General features: G+C 38.0%; 1 protein-coding gene across 2 annotated transcripts in view; it reads left to right on the forward strand.

Annotated features, from left to right (window-relative positions):
- Positions 1-18,756, forward strand: part of SLC44A1 (solute carrier family 44 member 1) — a 77,552-nt gene that overhangs the window by 37,244 nt on the left and 21,552 nt on the right. For both annotated transcript variants that reach the window (XM_062018321.1, XM_062018320.1), the window contains exons 5-9: positions 7,526-7,619; positions 12,239-12,408; positions 14,276-14,365; positions 16,204-16,325; positions 17,224-17,410. In XM_062018321.1, the coding sequence (XP_061874305.1) occupies positions 7,526-7,619; positions 12,239-12,408; positions 14,276-14,365; positions 16,204-16,325; positions 17,224-17,410 (663 nt within the window). The remainder of the gene's footprint in view (positions 1-7,525; positions 7,620-12,238; positions 12,409-14,275; positions 14,366-16,203; positions 16,326-17,223; positions 17,411-18,756) is intronic.

Consider the following 18,756-nt stretch of genomic DNA (forward strand, 5'->3'; position numbering starts at 1 on the left):
GGTCCAGGTGGACTTAGCGCCAGAGGTAAAGCTACATTGTGTCTGCTACAGATACTGACCTGAAAGAAGTCAATAAAGCAAATCAGCCTGTGTAAGTCAGAGCAAGTCGTCTCCGAGCTATGGGAAGGAACCATAGTGGAAATGAAGAGAATTTTCTTTTGTCTGAAGATAACAACACCCTCATGTGCAGGAAAGTAAGTCTTTGCAGTTAGTATTGTGCTTGTCTTAGAAATAGCAGTTACATCAGCTTCTGACAGCTTCTGACATTTTTCTTCTCTTCTCATTCCCCCCACATACTTTTTTAGTTAAAGTGTGATGATTAAAACACAAACCTCTACTCATAATTTCCCTGAAGCCTATTGTACCGTGTTAGTTATAAGATCTTACAGTTAAAGAGGTTCTGCACCACTAGATCTTTGGGAACTTGGATATGTTAGTTTTGACTGTCATTGCTTGAATGACTGATTTAGAGAGATGGAGTCATCCACTGCAACTCTACCTTGTTACCAAACTGCCCATTAGGGTTTTCTTGTGATGGAAATGGATCTTCTAGTCAGAAAGAAATAATTTTCACGACAGAAAGTGTCTGAACATGGAGTTCTCCAGTAATACTGTGTTGTGTTATTGATTACATTAATAAACCATTTGGAAAGAGCAAGGAACAGTGGAGTAATAAATCTTGCTGCAGCTACTGAATTATTTAGAATTTACATGAAAAAAATCTGATAGAAATGGCAGTGGAGTAAAATGTCAAATGGAAAGGAAAGCCTGTAGAATGAAGGGATGGGAAATGGTCATTGTTATACATGTTACGTGTTTTACTTTAAAAGGGTTATTGCTATTTGAGAAAGATATTGTGAAGCTACTGAGGATAGAGAGGATTATGTGGAGGCACAACGTTGTCCAAAAGTGTAATGTATATTAGTTGTGAAGTGAAAAAAATAGGGACTGTACTTTGTGTAAACTCATGCTCTGTTGGCACCATAAATGCTGTATTTTGGCTTTTTCTTGTGTTTTCTTAAAGTGTTTTCATAACTCTTTTTACTTGCATGCACATATATATATATTCTCAGTGTGTATACACATACTGGGAAGGAAAACAAGGATGATCACATGAAAAGACTGATTTCTACAGATACTTCTAGTTCTGCTAATCTATGGACAGCTAAATCCTACTTCCTTCCTAAATGAAGCATCTTGTCTGCTTCTGGAATGTTTCTGTTATGCTAAAAAACTACAGACAAATAGGAAATTTATACCTAAAGCCTAAATTTTATGTATTCTTAGTGTTTATGTTCTGAGTAGAATTGCTTCCTGTAGTTGTAGACAGGGTATAATATAGTTGTCAAACCAAAGAATGAATAAAGTCTGCTCAGCACTGCTGCATTTCCTTTCATGATGACCTGAACATTTTTCCACTTGGCAGGAGTTTGTAAAGAAGGGGTGTTGTTATTACTCTCTGCAAGCACACTTTTTCCGAGGTCATGCCACACTGTTCTCTGTTACTGTCAGAAGTCAGCAATGTATAGCAGTGTACCGTCTTCTGAGGAAGTATGACTTGGCCCCCTTCCTGTTCTGTATTTTTTGGCTGTGGAATTTTCAGTGGAATTCCATACAGATACATGAGCTAGTGTCTTAAGCTTCCACTTTTCTATGACATGTGCTAGTCCATGATATGCTAAGATAATATGCAGTTATTGGTAGCATACTAAGCTGTCTCATTGCTTGAAGCTTTGAATTAGTAATGTGGTTTGGATTTACAGTTTAGAGCTGATAAAGTTTGACAAATAGATTTGAAGCAAGCTTTGGAGTGAGAAAAGTGTTAAGAATTTCATCCTTATGGGAGTCTGAAAGCCTTGTCCTTCTTGAATATCAGTGAACTCCACCTCTGTCAAGCTTGTATTGTGTGGATTGGTCAAGCATAATTATCTGAGTCATATATTCACAATGTTACCAAGACTTTAATTCATGACATTTAGTCATACAGCACCCAGAAGTCAATAGGAGTTGGCAGTGGGCCAAAAACAGAAGCCAGTAGTTGTAATTTAAACAGCCTCATTCCTGCTACCATTTCTGTACACATCTACACCTGTGATTACATAGTTTCCTGTATTAGAAGACTTAATGTTACTGGTGAGCTAGTAGGATGTTGCTTGAGAAGGAGAGAATGCTTTGGATGTTGAGTTTATCTCTAATCTCTGCCTCCTCATATTATCTTTTAGGAGTTAGTTATGGCATGTATGTGCACAACAGATCCATACTGCTAGTCAGACTCAGAAAGGTGAGACCATACATGGAAGATCATATAAATTATCTTACCAAAACTGTGGTTTCTAGTCTCTCAGGCAGTTCTTTGCCTGTGAAAAGGTGTATGAGGACCCGCATGGAGCTGTGCTTAAAATACGCAGAACGTGCTCCTGAGTATTCTGCTTCTAGTATTGAAGCTATCCCAGGTATCTCTACATAGCTCTGAATTTTTCAGCTTAACTGCTTTACTCTGAATGTAAGTCCATGTTTTTGTATCTGAAAGTCCTTGCTTAATTCCTGCTAACGATGTTGATATGTGGATAAGCACTGCTGAGCAGCTCAGAATGGGCCTCAGAATCACTGGTGTGTTTTCCACCACTGTCATTCAGGCAGTATCAATGTCAGTGGTGTCCTCTGTGTAGCACTCCTCTTAGTGGATGACTTAGGCAGTCTTACCATTTCTCAAGCTGTAAAGTTTGATAGTGATGCTGATGTAGCAGGGGTTTTGTGTGTTTATTTACAACATAGCAAATACAGGAAGGAAAACTGTTCTGGAGCTCTGGTCTCTAAAAGTAGTTTTATCTAACCAGCTCAAGGTATTATAGAACTTGCTATTTACTGTACAGCTGTGGAAAGCAGAGTAATGTCTTCTTCTTCTTCTGTATGCTGCGTCCTCTGAGTGCACAAGACCTTTGGTAATTTACCTTCTCAGTCGGAAAGAATCTTTGAAGAAAGAGTTTGGTCCTCCAGCTTTGTCCTGGCTTTCTACAGCATCCTTACATTACTTGTGCTAAATGTAGCTGTTTTTAGGAATGCCAGAGATAATGGCCGTTTGGCTCTGTACTAATCCAAGGCTACCCAAAACAGGAAAAAGATTTTAAAGGAAATGGTGGTTGTCATTCCTAAAGCTAGATTGAAGTTGAAAGGAAATTTTGAGATACCTTGCCCCAGTCCCCAAAATATCCCAATGACTGGAGCAACTCTATTCATGAAAAAGAAACCACGGACCAGAAGCTGTGTTATGTCTCCAGGATATCATTTTGTAGGTGAAGGCACCAAATACAGTACTGTGGGACTGTGTGCTCACCAGTAGCCTGGCAACTATTGCTCTGCATAATTCAGAAGTGTTTCTCTTTAAGGCTACAACATGTTGGGATCTCAAATCCAGTACTTGTAGAAGAGTTTGATATAATTTGCTTAATGATGATATATGTGCATTACTGTAGGAAGCAAAGAGTGCATTACTTTAATCATTCTTTAGTTTGGTCTGTGAATTCTACCCATAATGTTTTTGAAATGCAAGTGATAGTAATTTAGGAATAATACTAGTGTCTGTGGTAAACTAATGATCTCAGCAAGGTAGATGATTCCAATTCGTCCTTAAACTTTTCCAGGCTTTGCAAATTCAGGCAGCAATAAGACTCATGCTAAGACAGACTCTCCTAACCCAGAACAACTAATCTGGTGGGAAAGATTTGGCAAAACAGGCTATTCTTCCCACTTTCAGCTTACAAAATTCAAACTTTTATTTATTGATGTACAGGGACACTTTTGTTAAGATATGAGTTTAAGTTTCATGTGAAGTGGTACATTACTCAAGCACATATTTGGAGAAGCTGGAAGATTTTCAAAATGTAAAGAAAAAATATTTATGGGAATAGTAAAAACTTGTTCTACCTGATTATGTAAGATAAAAGAATAAATAAATCTTATGGACATTATTTCAGCTTTAGGACATGTAGTTCCTTTAGATGCATTGTGGTTAATGTCTCTTGTTTGATAAGCTTTATGAAAATATTTTTGTGCTGGGCTGGGAGTCCAAAGAAGCACACCATATGAGATAGACAGCTGAAGGAAGAAGATCCAAAGGAGCCCCAAGAGCAATTCCCAAGCAAGAGATAGTGGCCACCAGAATATCCACTGCTTCATTGCATGACATGAAGGAATAAACAAACTAAATATGAACCAGCAATGTGCCCTCATGGGCCAAGGCCGCTGGCATCCTCAGATGCATCAAGAGCGTGGCCAGCAGGCTGAGGGAGGTTCTCCTCCCTCTCTCTTCTCCCCTGGTGAGGACTCATCTGAGTCCTGTGTCCAGTTCTGGGCTCCCCAGCTCAAGAGGGACAGGGAACTTGTAGATAAGAGTCCAGTGGAGGGCCATCAAGGTGATATGGGGACTGGAGCATCTTCCTTATGAGGAATGGCTGCAGGAACTGCGGCTGTTCAGCCTGAAGAATTAATGCTTAGAAGTATTTAAAAGGCGTATGTCAAGAGAGTGGAGCAGCACTTTTTTTTTGTACTGTCCATTGACAGGACAAGGGGTAATATGCAAAAGCTGGAAGACAAAAAGTTCCACTTAAACCTAAGGAAAAACTTCTTTCCTTTAAGGGTGAGGGAGCCTTGGCCCAGGTGCAGTGTCTCCTTTTCTGGAGGTTTTAAAAACCTGCCTGGACATGTTCCTGTACAACCTGATTGAGGTGGACCTGCTTTGGCAAGAGGGTTGGACTAGATAGTCTCTAGAGGTCTCTTCCAGAATCTGTGGTTCTGTGAATATATATACACTTGGGGTCCAGAAGGACTTGGCAAAGTGTCTCAAGTTTCCTCTGCAGCCGGGGGTTTGTTGGCATACCCTAGTCTACAAGTCCTACTTTAATGGCTTGTGACTTGTGTGCAGATCAGGATCTGGCATTCGATTTTGAATAGCTTATACTTGTGAACAAAACAGAAGGTCTTTGGATAGACATTTGTGCAAAGAGCCTTGGACTTCCTTGGCTTACTGTTTTTCTCTCCTGCCTGGACTGCTAGAAGTCACAAGAGAGCATAAGCATCCACCAGTCAGCCATTTATCTTATGCTTGTTTAGGTGTGGAGGCCTCTGCATAAGATACTTATCTGTAGTTCAGCACTGTAGTTTTGAATGGTAAAACAACCAAGCTATCATCAAACATTCTGTATTCTGTCTTGAATCTGTCCACTTAACAGCTCTCTACTCTTTTTTCCTATAGGACTTCTTGTCATATATTCAGAGAATAGAATTCATTTAGGTTGGAAATTACCTTTAAGATTGTTTAGTCGCAACATAAACTGCCAAGTATACCGCTAAACCATATCCCTAAGCATCATGTCTATATATATTTTAAATACCCTCTGTGATGGTGACTCATCCACTTCCCTTAGCAGCCTGTTCCAGTGCTTGACAACCCTTTAGATGAAGAAATTTTTCCTAATATCCAATCTAAACCTCTCCTTGCACAACTTCAGGCCATGTCCTCTCATCCTATCACTTGAGAAAAGAGACTGACCCCCACCTCACTACAACCTCCTTTCGGGTAGTTTTAGAGAGCGATCATGTCTCCCCTCAGCCTCCTCCAGACTAAACAACCTCAGTTCCCTCAGCTGTTCCTCATAAGACTTGTACTCCAGACCCTTCACCAGCTTTGTTACCCATCTCTGAATATGCTCTAGCACCTCAGCATCCTTGTAGTGAGAGGCCCAATACTGGACACAGTATTGGAGATGTTAGTGCTGGCATATGCGGGCATAATCACTGCACTGGTCCTGCTGGTCACACTATTTCTGATACAAGTCAGGATGCTATTTGCCATCTTGGGCACCTGGACACATACAATGGCTGGTGACTGTCTTTATAACTTAGATTTTGGTGTATATTCAATGCAAAATATAACAAATGTAAATAACTGCAATATTTGTTTTCACCCTTTTCATAAGATAAACATGTGATTCAGTTGCTTTCCCTCCATCAGATTCTGGAGCTGTTTTTAAATGTACTTGATCCAAAGTTCTTGTATTGGCAAGAATATATTTCAAGATTTTGCAGAAGTATACAGCATTTTCTCTAAGAAGAAGAATAATTACTTTTAGGTACTATGTTTGTCTGGTGCCACATTTTTCACATAAACAAGTAGAAGTATAAAAATGTTTTACCTGATACCTTCTCTTTACGGGATGTCTTAACTTTCTTCACAGGTGTATTTGGTGTTTTTGACTAGCCCCTAATTCATAGAAGTGGTATTTAAGTAGTGTTCCAGAGAATGCATGGGATAGCCTGATCAGCTGCTATGTCTTCTCTCTCAGTTTGTAAATAGAAGATGTTTCTTTGTAGAGGTAGCAATGTGGCAATGGTAAACAAAATTTCTGCAAATAATTATCTACAGTTTCTACAAATAATGCTTAAGTGTCACTCAAGTCAAAATAAGGCTCTTAGACAAAAGTCTTGCTTTATTTTGGATAGAAGTGTGGATGTATTATCCAGATACAGTTTGTTGAACTCTGCCACAAATATTTCTGGAGAGGACACTTTTACAATTTAAATATTGAATATTTATATAGTTTATTATGTAAGAAAAAATGACACTAAAGGGTATGTTTTCCAAAAACCTTGCAATGGGGAGTGAGCAATCTTTTAGCAAAAAACTCATCTTTGGATAAGCAGTTTATACTATTGGAGTCTTTCTTACCTTTTCCTCCAGTTTCTGCGAAGGTCACTGCTCCAACCTAATTTGGCAGTTGCAAATATTCCTAGAAGCACTGATTGAGATATTTGTTACCTTGATTGTAGACAAATGGAATGAGGTCCATTTGAGTAATGTACTTCCTTTGAGCAAGTGTCAGTTGTTAAGGATACCTGAAATTCTATTTTAATTTTGTTGTGGGCAACTTGAACTTTATTGTGTTGTACCAATTTGTTTATGGAGAAACTTCAGTTTTGTTAAAAGTTTTGGACATCTATTGCAGAGCTTGTATTAGTTTTCATCCAACTTTCTAACTTAAGTAGTTTGCTTCCTCTGTTGCTCTCCTGGAAGTCTATAGGGAGATTTGTATTTTGAAAACACACAAAAAGGGAAAAAAAAAAAACCCAAAAAGAAAAAACACTTGCATGTTGCTTTCAATAATAGAAGACAATAGTCTTGTGTTACAAACCATGAAAAATATAAAAAAAGTGATGAAGTAGCAGGGGAGGGTGACTTCAAAGTGCTTTGTGTCCCTCTTTTTACATTGCATTGTGGATTATTAACCTTTTCGACTTGCACACACAACTGTTGGAAGACCCAAAGCTAGATGGAGACTGTTGTTCTGCTACACTGAAGCCTGCTGTGGGCTTGACTTCTGTTACAGGAGGAACTGTAGCATAACTTTGCAGCAATAACTTGAGGAGCCACAGTATCAGGACTTGCATCAGTTTTAATGGCATTTACAAAGAATAAGAATAGTGGAGTTTTCCCCGCCCACCAATATAAATTTTTTTTCCCTCTTAACAGGATCCACTCTGTGTAGCTATGAACTACAGCCATCAGAATACACTACAGACCCAAGGGCTGCCAAGTTATGTCCGAAATACCCCGTTCCAGAGAGGTAATATTAACATCTTTTCTGACTGGGGTTGGAGAGAGCAGAGATTTGTTCTGTGACAGTTACTTAGAAAACATGCAGCACAGATTTATACTGTCTTACAGGAGAATGTTTTAGTGTATTGTTGCCACATGTTTTTTTAAGATTATGAAAGCAACTCTTAAGGAAAAACACAACCTATCCATGTGCATGTTGCTGAGAGGATTGAGCTGGTAAATTGACACTGTGCTGAGTATCAGCTGTGTTACTGTCTTTCACCCTCTAGCCAGCTGCCTCTCAGCAATGCAGATCAGTGACAATTATGGAACACTTTGTGAGGAAAAAGGATATGTTGACACAGCTCTCTGTAGCGTTCATGTCTTATACCTTACCTTGCCCAGTCAGATTTATCAAATTGCTTCATTTTTTTCTTCTTTCAGTCCCCAGATTACTAATATGAGGCCTAAAAAGAGGGCCTTGTTGTATAAACAGATCAATTTGAGTTACAGTTTAAAATTTAGACTGCTTTTTGTGAAGTAGGATGGAAAAGTTGGTGGCTCCAGAAACTCTACTGACTGTGCAGTCTGGACCTATGGAAATGAAGATTGCTGAGAAAATAATTGATCCATTTGCTGTTGTGCACACCCTTCTGTCAGTAATTCCACTCACTGAAGAAGAACCCTGTTGTGCTTTCTCAAAATTTAGCTTCTCAAACATATTCAGTAGTGGATTGTAACTGCACAGTCTTTTCCTATGCCTAGTCTTCTGTTATGGTTTTATTAAGTGTTATAATTATGTCAGCTCTGAAAACTCTGATTATTTGTCTGCATGGTAGCCTCTCCAGTGAATAATTTTTTTTTGTATTGTAGTGACTACAAGTAGCAACTTGGATTGTTAACTTTTTTTTTCCTTTTCCCCACAGCAGATTAATATTCCATGCAGCTAACCAGCTGTTATAGCTATAATACAAAAACAAATGAAAACTCCAGTGCCAGCTTTTGCATACTGAAAAGGCTTGTCAGTCGTAATTTTTGTGAGAATTATATTGACTTTTCTCACTGTGTGTTCCCATGTTATTCAGTCTGATTGAATATAGCTTAATAAGAAAACAGAAGGATAGAACAATGTGTCAGAGCTCTAATGACACTATGTAAATTCCTCACCAAAACTACCTCAACAGTTATTTTTGAAAAGCCATTGCATAGGTTGAGTATTTTCCCTTTCTTATTTGGTATGATTAAAATGTACAATATGTTTTAATGTTTTTATGTTGAAAAATCTGAACTTAATGCCCTAAGACCAAAAAAAAGGATAATATTGTATCTGTAAACTACTGTATTTCTCAGATTTTAATAGTTAAATTATTAAATTAGCATAATTTGGAGGGGAAATGGAATGCTGTGGAGACAAATGAAAACCCAACATCCTGTAGGCTGAAGAATTCAGAGAGAACTTACCTAATACTCCTGCTTTCAGATTTAATCTGTCAAGAGACATGAACCATCATTTAATTCCCATTAGGCCCATGGGATGGAGGTAGCATATTCTGCAAGGACTGTCCATTGACCAGATTTAACACCCTTCAGTTGCCACTCCGCCTCTCAATGGATTCTGATCCTCCAGCTTGAAAATATTATGTCCAACTTTGACACAGCAGTGTGGTCTAGCAATGTGGCTAGCGATGTATGCCTAGCATATCTCAGCTTCAATATCATAGAATCATAGAAATGTAGGGGTTGGAAGAGACTCTAAAAATCTTCGAGTCCTACAGTAGAGCATGACTTTGCTGTTTAGAGGACCCTAGTGGAAGACCTATCCAGCTTTTTCCTGCAGCATTTATCTGTCAACTAACTGATGAACAAGAGGCTGCCATGTAGAGGTTATAAAGAGCAAATCACAGTGGCATTACAGCCAGGTCTCCCAAACACAAATTGCTGTATATGGCCATGTGTGTAGTAGTGAGAGGAAAAAGATTTCCTCTGAAATCTTGCACTTCAACAATCAGATAGATCTCATAACTTCATGAATATTGCTATAAAAATACAATTTTTAACACTTTCGTCTGCTGGCTTGAACTTTAGTTGCTCTTTTTTTGTGATTAAGCATCAGGTTGTTATTCACAGAAGCTTATAATTCTGTTACAGTATGTAACATATGAAGTTATAATCCAGAGGTCATATAAAACAGCACAGATCATGGAGAACAGATCTATTGTTTAATATTTTGTTAAACAAGACACCTTACCTCAGCTACTCATTCAGTCACAAACACTGAAACAGCAGCAGATCTCAAAAAGGAACTTCTCAGGAGTCCCATTTTCTCAAGAAAACTCAAAGGTACCACTAGCCTCTTCTTTTTTAAAAAAAATAATTACAACAAAGTTAGAAATGAATCATTGAACATGAAAATAGGTAACATGAAATGTGTAAAGAAATTGCTGTAGCTTAAGGGACACTAGATGAGTAAAATAAACTTCAGTACACAAAAAGAATGTTTGCCTCTGTTGGAGTGTGATTTTAATCCTGTTAGTTCCACTGTTCAAAGTGGATATTGTCATACTTAGATGCAGAAATGACAGTCCTTTGCCTACTCCTGGCTCAAAATTTGAGCTTTGTTACTGATATTGACTTCTAGATGCTCCAGGCCTTAACAATTAAATAAACCTCTCCAATTTCAGTCTTTTCCAGTAGTACTGCATATAATGAATTGCAGTATGCTGCATATTCCAAAATAAGTTATGGTGTAAGAGGCTTTGGGGATAATGGGCCACCTTTTAAGTAGGGTGGCCACCATTATGAGTTTCATTTGTTTTTTAACAGCTGAGACTACTCACAGTTAACTTTGCTGTGCTTAGTTAGCTCTTGTCTTCATCCCTACCCAAAAGAGGTCATCAATATCACAGAATCATAGAATGGTAGGGGTTGGAAGGGACCTTTAGAGATCATCTAGTCCAAACCCCTGCAGAAGCAGGTTAACCTAGATAAGGTTGCATAGGAACACATCCAGGTGGGTCTTGAAGACCTCCAAGGAAGGAGACTCCACAACCCCTCTGGGCAGCCTGTTCCCCTGCTCTGTCACCCTTTAAACAGTAAAATATATTTTTCTTATATTTAAATGGAACTTTTTGTGTTCCAGCTTCATCCCATTACCCTTTGTCCTGTTGCAGGATACAACAGAAAAAAAGGGTGCCCCAAACTGCTGACACCCACCCTTTAGATATCTGTAAATATTAATAAGATCCATCTCTATATGCATTTCCCTAATCAACATAGTAAGTTTAAGATGATGCAATTTACAATTGTCAGTCACTTCAAACAAAAATCTGGTCTCTACTAATTACCTAGGTATAGCAGCTGATCATTAATTTCTCCACAAATCTGTACAGAATAATTATATGCTAACGGTTTTCAGCATGTCATCCTTGTACAAAAAAACCACAAAAAACCAAAACAACAATGCATAGAAAGGGTGTGCTTAAGGCAGCTAGTTTACTCACTGTGTTTAAAATTAGGGTTAGAATTTTGCAAAGGCTTAACAAATAATTGTTGAATACAGAAAATTGCCAGTTTGAAGGTCATTGCTAGAATGGGGAAACTGCAAAAGATTATGTGCATGGCTGCTCCAGGCCACTGAAATCTTTTAAGTAAGGAAGGTTGGGCAGGGTGAAACAAATACAGAGTTGAGAAGAAAAGACTAACTTTATAAGAAAGACATTTGTTTCACTGGATATAATTACATGAAGGAACGTGTAATTCATGGAACATGTGCCTGAAGTGTAATAGGTAAGATTGATTGAAAGTTTTAACAATCTGCTTTGACATCTGACAGTTCAAGAGCGAGAAAGGCAACTACTGAGTGGGAAGCATTTGGAAAACAAAATTACCCACCTATAAAGTGTGGTTTTAACTCTCTTGTGTATTCCTCTGATGGACTTGATAACAGGCTCTTCTGAGCATTCTGCAAAATTCAATGTACAGTGTCAGTATTTTTGGGGAGCTTGTTTTCAAAGCAGTTCAGAAATAATGAAACAATGGAGGCATCTTTACATGTTTTGCAAAGAGTGGAGTGCATAATTTTAACAAAGTTAATGAAAGTAAGCACTGTAATTGTAATCTTCAATATAAGAGCAAGTTTAGTATGGGGAAAGACTAAGAATAAATACATTGGTTTTACTTGTCAGCCGTTACAAGTGCTGATGTCTTTCAGCATAAAATGTTTGCCTACAAGAAGAGTATTGTCATTCTGGGATTTGTTTACTTGCAAATATGAGGCCAGTATCCCATTCTAGCATGACAAAGGCATTGTTTCAGCTGCTGGTTCACTACCTGAAACTTGAATGAGAGACATTTAAGGAGAAATAGGAACACGTATTTTCTGAGCTTTGGCATTTAAGGTGGGAGGGTAATAATTTCCTATTGGGCTGTGCACTCCAGCCTCACTGGGTTACTTGTAAGAACTGCATCACTTGCCATTATGATCATCCTCATTCCAGCAGCATTTGTGCATTCAACACCTAGGTTCTAGTTAGGATGTTATGAGGGTGGAATGGTTGCATCTGTTCACCTTTCATTTGTGTGTTGATGTGGCATTTATATTAAGTAGGAGTAATTTTTTTTTCTGATTTTTTTTTCTTGTGTCACCAGTGCACCTATTCCATTCTTCCATCGCTGTGCTCCTGTGAACATTTCCTGCTATGCCAAGTTTGCAGAGGCCCTGATCACCCTTGTCAGTGACAGTAGTGTCTTACACAGACTGATTAGTGGAGTTATGACCAGCAAAGAGATTATAATGGGACTTTGCTTATTATCACTAGGTAATTGTTTTTCTCATTACTAGCTATTTCTTAGTACTGCATTAGGAGATTGTTAACACCCTCTAACCACAAAAAACATGTATGATAGTAATGAGTCCTTAGAAAATGACTCAGAATGCTCTTCTAAAATTTTGTTTGACAGATGGGTAACTTATGGAGAAGCAATATATATATAGATATATATATATATATATATACATTCCTGGTTTTTCTCATCTTCCACTGATTATGAGGTGGAGGATGTGTGGCTGTTGTTTATCCAACAGTTTTGGTGTAGTTTACAGGGTATACCCATTATCCCGATTTTTTATTATATTATTGTCCTTTTCCATTTGTAATACTCAACTTTTACCAACCCAAGTAAAAATAAACTCTTTCCAAACAAAAAGGACAGGATGAGAAATGCACAGTAGCACCCCCTTCTTGTTTTGTAGGGGTTTTAGTTTGTTTCATTTAACGTACTTATGCAGGGGCATGAGAACTTTCAGAGAGAAAACAAGAAACTTAGATGCCCGTTTATTGTATTGTATGTTGCCTCTTTATTCCCCTGCCACCAAAATTAGAAACCTCAGGCCTTTGAAAACCTGTCTGAAGAACTGGAAATTCCAAGCAGTACAGAGATGCCGAATCGTTTCTACAGTTGCAAGGTGCCTCTGTCCAATAGCATGATACACTGAAGTAGACTGAGGTGCTGTTTTAACAGTCTTATGAATTAAGGTGGAACGCTACTCACCCCCGTAAATTACACTCCTAATGGGTCTTATTTAACTCCTACCAAGGGTGAAATCAGAAATTCTAAATTGAGAGGCTCCAGATACAAGTCATGTATATGGGCAGCAGGTGTTTTAGAAACACTGTGAAGCGGCACCAGATAAAGTAGTCATTTTTTTTTCAGTCTGCCTCTGTGGTTAAAAAAAAAAAAAAAAAGAGGAGGGGATGTCAGATACTATTTTAAAAAAAAAACAAAAACAAACCACAAGGGAATAATCAGTATCTTTTAAACTAATACTGGAAAGCTGTTTATTTTTCTATCTTGACAGCTGCAGTATTTGATAATAAGGATAGGACTGTTCAGAATATGAGAGCTAGTGGCTGATTAGCAGTGCTACTGTTCAGTTAGTCAGAAGTTAGTAAGAGTTTTCCATACAGCTTATTTTAAAAATATTTTTCATACCTTCAAAGTTAAACAAAATTTATTTTTAAACAATGGGTAAGATTATGTGATTCAGAAAGCGACATTTGAATGGCTTTCAGGTAACCGCTGTACACACGTATATGTGAAAAATATGTGCATGTACTTACACTACTCACTAAATGTTAATTGGCTGAAAGTGTAGGGGGCTTTTAAACATGCCATTCCTGTATGACAGTGGAACTATATGAACAAAGCTTGTTAAACAACTAATTTTGAATGTTGATTCATTTTTTTTTTTTTACTTTTGACTGGCATGAGATTTTGAAATACACAAGTGTCACAATATCTGCACTTGTTTGACAAGTGTATTTAGGTGCAAATTCAGCTCTGGTCCTCAGGAGGTGTGCTCACATTACCAAACTGTACTACTGTCATGTCTTACTCTCTGTTTTGTCATTGTCTAAATACATCTCTATATGTATGCATTAATGTCTTGTATTTAATGTACCATGTAAATGTGTTTGTGCTCTCTTTGTTTTAATAAGCAGCTTCAAAGCAGAAGTTATAGAGATGCCTAGTTTCCTTAACTGTCTGTGCAGTGAGTTTGTAATGCTCAGAAAAGAAATGTGTCTCAAAATCTTCTTTGAAAATAGTTAGTGCAGTGGGAGAATCAGGAAGGCTATATCTGCTTGACATAGTTGCTCTGCTCATTTTATTTGTCTTCTTTTGCAGTGTTGTCCATGATTTTGATGGTCATAATCAGATACATTTCAAGAGTACTTGTCTGGATTTTAACAGTTCTGGTCATTCTGGGATCACTTGGTAAGTCTTGTTTGTTTCCCAGTTTCTGAGTAACTGGTCCTAGTCTTTGTGCTCCATGTCCTCAGACCAGCTACAATATAGACAGATCTTGGATCATGCATTTCCCTTTAGCTTTCTTTGAGTTGCTTGCAAGATATACATCAAAAAAATGCCACCTTGGTAATTGCAGTCCTCTCCCAGAGAGCAAGTTGTTCCTTAGAGATTTGCTGCACACCCTGCTTGGCTGGCAAGCTTCTTGTCAGCCCATCTCACTGGAGCCCACATAGGCAGTGTGAGATACTCCTCACTGCACTTGAGGCCCAGCCCTAAAAGTTGCATGCTTCTTAACCTGCCTTCTGAACCTGTCAGCAAGGCAGCCAGTCTGTGTATGTGAGGTATTATCCATCCACTGGGCACACTCAAGTATGCAGGAACCAAAGGGCAACTATTCCTTCTGCAGCCTCAGAGAACCTTAGGATGTAGATGTGTTCATACAACCCTGCCATATTCATCAACTCTTTCAGTCCTTTCAATGCTCTGTGAGGTGCTGTAGATGTGTCTAAGATTGTTCTTGAGGAGAGGAAGCAACAAAAGGAGGAAGGAACAAAAATAGAATAATTGAATTACAAAGACTAGCTATTTAATTCTTGCAGTTTGTGACTGCAAGAGATGGACAAAAATCATCAGACTATGTTTTTTCAGGATCACTTGTTTTTTCTGCCTACTGGTCTCAGGATCTGTGACCACATAAAAGGAAAAAAATTGATTTTAAAAAAAATTATATTCTCCTTAGAAGCTGAGCAACTGTGTTGATTGAAAGAGTTGAATGACTTATCTTATTACAATCTGTTACTATGCTCTAAAAAAATCACATCCACTACACAGACTGAATAACAGCATGTCAGTTATGAGACATACTGCTTATTCTGTATTTCCTGTTTGGTTATGAGATGCCAAAAGAGCATCCTCCATTTTAGGCCTGAATGGAGTATCTTCAGCAAAGTCTTATGATCTCTAGATCAGCCTATGCAGCTGATTCAGAAATAATAACAGAGCACAGAAGGATACTCAAAAGAAAATAAAAAAGAAAAAGCATACGAGAGAGAAAAGGTTCTCTTCCTGAGGGGCTACAGTCCCGTGTTTAAGCAAAGTTGTACCTTAGAAAAGTTGTAGCTAGAATAGGAGAATGATATTCTGTCCATAAAGCTAGAATTTCATAACAGGGGTTAGAAGACAGTACCTCTCATTATATTGGCCTCTTGTGCCAATATAATGTTGATTTTTCCAGTGCACAAAAGGCACTGTCTAATGCAGGTGTATCTATGCATCATTGACCTCAGTTGCCATTTTCAGCATCAGGGCTGTTCCTTCTCAGTCTTCCCAGGAGCTGTAAGTTCCTTCTTTTCTTCCTTTTTTTATTTTGCATCCTAAACCAAAAGTTCTTCTCTGTTCCTCCTCCTTAAATTATTTCTCCTTATAATACTGCCTTATTGTATACGTGTATACATACATGCTACCATATAATGCTTTATTTATCTTTTTGCTTCTCTGTTGCCTGTCTAATGGGAGCTGCGATCTTTATTAGGGCTGCCCATGAACTTCACAATACAACAGAGTCTCTTAAGTAGTCATAGTGTGTGGAGTATATCCACTTGAGAAGAAGGCAACAGAGGAAAACTAAGCACTTCTCCCTACTCTGAAGTTCCTGTTTGGTTAAGCATCAGTGCCCTTGAGTATTCTGCACCAGACTAGACTTAAAAAGAGGAAACTGTTTAATTTCTTTGGTAATAGGTAGTATAGGTACATCACATGGAAGGAGCATCTTTGATTTATCCTCTTCTTTTTTCTCTGAAACATAGGTGGTACAGGAGTCCTGTGGTGGCTTTATGCTAAGCAACGAATATCTGCTGTTGAGACTCAAATAGCCAAAGACAATCTTCAGGCTCTCCTGATTTATGCCATTTCAGCTACAGTCTTCTCGGTATGCTTTGCTAATGACTACATCTTTTTAGGTTTTTTTCTGTCTTCCTAGTGGTTTATTCCAGTGAAAGGTTTATACTGAACACATTTTTAAGGAGTTTATTTCTACTGGAAGCTCTGTTGAAGTGATTTTTGTTTGGTTGTTTGGTTTGTTTTGTGTTTTTTACATTTACTTTTGTTTCCTGATATCTGTTTTTGAGTCGGGAGAGAGTTCCCAACCCTGCAGCTACTCTCCTCTACTGTAAAATGTCCACAGAGACCTCCAAAAGTAGGTACAATGTTGGATTCCCAATCCAATTTCACTTACGAGATTTTTCTTTGGTTTTCAGTTCAGAGGTACTTAGTTGTTTTAGTTTCTTTGAAAGTCCTTAGACCATTCCTACATCTGAAATCTGTGGTTCCTAAACTTTTTCCATTTACAGAAGGATCACAGAGACTGGAAATGCTAACACTGATTACTAAATCAGTTTTGTTTCTTGAGACCTTACTGTTTGTTTTGGAGTAGCTGCCTTTACTGCTAAAACGTGACAATGTTTGACTCATGTACATGACCAGATCACCATGCTGTGCTCAAATGTAAATGTTGAATTATAGTTTTGTTAAATCTTGCTATTTTCAGTGCTTTGTAAAACACAGTTTTGGATAGAATCTGGTCTAACTTCATCAGCCTGGGTTTGATGATGATTCCGAATACATAATTATGATATTGGAATTCCCTAAAAGTGTAATTTGGAAAATAACATCGCCAGAAGAAGCTGATGGAGGTTTTACATTTTGATTTTGTGATCTTATTGACAGAACATGTTAATTTGCTGTGTTTGAATATTCTAGCTGTGCAAAATGATAACTGACTTATTTTTCAACTCTCTAAAATGGGATATGGAAACTTCTTCCTCTAGGTTATCTTGTTCTTGATAATGTTAATTATGCGCAAGCGAGTAGCTCTCACCATTGCCTTGTTCCATGTGGCCGGCAAGGTCTTCATTCACCTGCCGCTGCTAGTCTTCCAGCCATTTTGGACATTCTTTGTGCTTATCCTCTTCTGGACATACTGGATCACAGTCCTGCTTTTTCTTGGTACTACAGGTAAGCAGCTACCAGGCTTATTTTAAATAAATCCCACTTGATTCTCTTATGATTTCAGGTAGAGCTAGTTAAAAGTACATGGGAACGAACCCCTAAAAGAAAAAACTCATGTATTATGTTTCTGTCCTTCTCTGTGTCAGCGACATCAAAGCAGTTGTTTCAAGAAAGCTGTTGTGCATTTGAGTCTGCATTCCCAGTACATTACTTTCTGCCTTAGGCTGGCTTTTTTATTTGATGTGAGTTTGCATGTTGCAAACCACAAAACTCCATTAATAAGACTTCTACAACAATTTTCCAAATAATACCCTCTAATTTTACAGACAGGTTAAAACCAGTGTAATCTTTCAGCTGATGTCATGGAGTATTGTATTGTAGCCAGTTCTCACACAGCTGAAGACATAGTAATGAGAGAAGTGTTGCACACAATGACCATCTCTCAAAACATAAATATACTGGAAGTAGTTTTCAGTGTTTCAAAACTGCCCAGTATTAATCTGGCATTATCTAGGATTATTAGGGAGAATTTTCTGCTCTTCTGATGCTCGATTCTGAGAGCAGACAGCATGTTTTCAATTTATGCCTGCTGTGAAGAGAATATAATATGAGAGTAATTGTTTCTGTTCAGGGTGTGACAAGAACTTCCAGAATTACTCAGTCCTATAGATCCAGATCTTAGTTACTTCAGGAGACAAACCTAGCAACTGTTTTTTTAAATGGGAGATGTCTGTGTTACTTTGCATTAAGTTGTAAGCAACGGAGACCATCACTCATTATTAAAACTGTAGAATTTTGAAACTTATTGTATACTGCGATCGAAAGTAGCAATGTTTCAGGTCACAGAGCTGTTTTAGGATAATACAAGATAAATATTTTTTCTTTCATAGCCTGAAGTCTTAGTGAGGGGTGGAGGTAATAGAATTGATGTGTTATTGTTCTCATCACTATTGACATTTTTAGTTTCCATTACATTCTGCGCTATGTGCAGAATATGTTCACCTCTGGAAGTGAGTTATGTGTCAGTCCCGTGCTTCGCTCTGCAAGTTAAAAACCTTTGCATAGGGATTAAATTTGTGGCAGAATTTAGACTGGCATTAAATTTCACTGGCAGAACTCTTTGATTGGCTTTGATTCTGCAAAGACTGATTTATGCTTTTAGCTTTATATGCACTCAGTATCTTCACTGATAGCAGTTAAACAAAATTTTGTGCAAATAGGGCCAGATCTTTTCAATCCAAATAGGAGAACTGAAAAGTGTATGTTAGCTGTGTGTGAGAAGCAGCCTACACTTACGAAGAGCTTGTTCACTAAACCCAAAATTATTTCAATAGTTCAGTTTATTCCCAAGA

This window comes from Colius striatus, chromosome Z (assembly GCF_028858725.1).
Source record: "Colius striatus isolate bColStr4 chromosome Z, bColStr4.1.hap1, whole genome shotgun sequence".
Taxonomy (NCBI): Eukaryota; Metazoa; Chordata; class Aves; order Coliiformes; family Coliidae; genus Colius; species Colius striatus.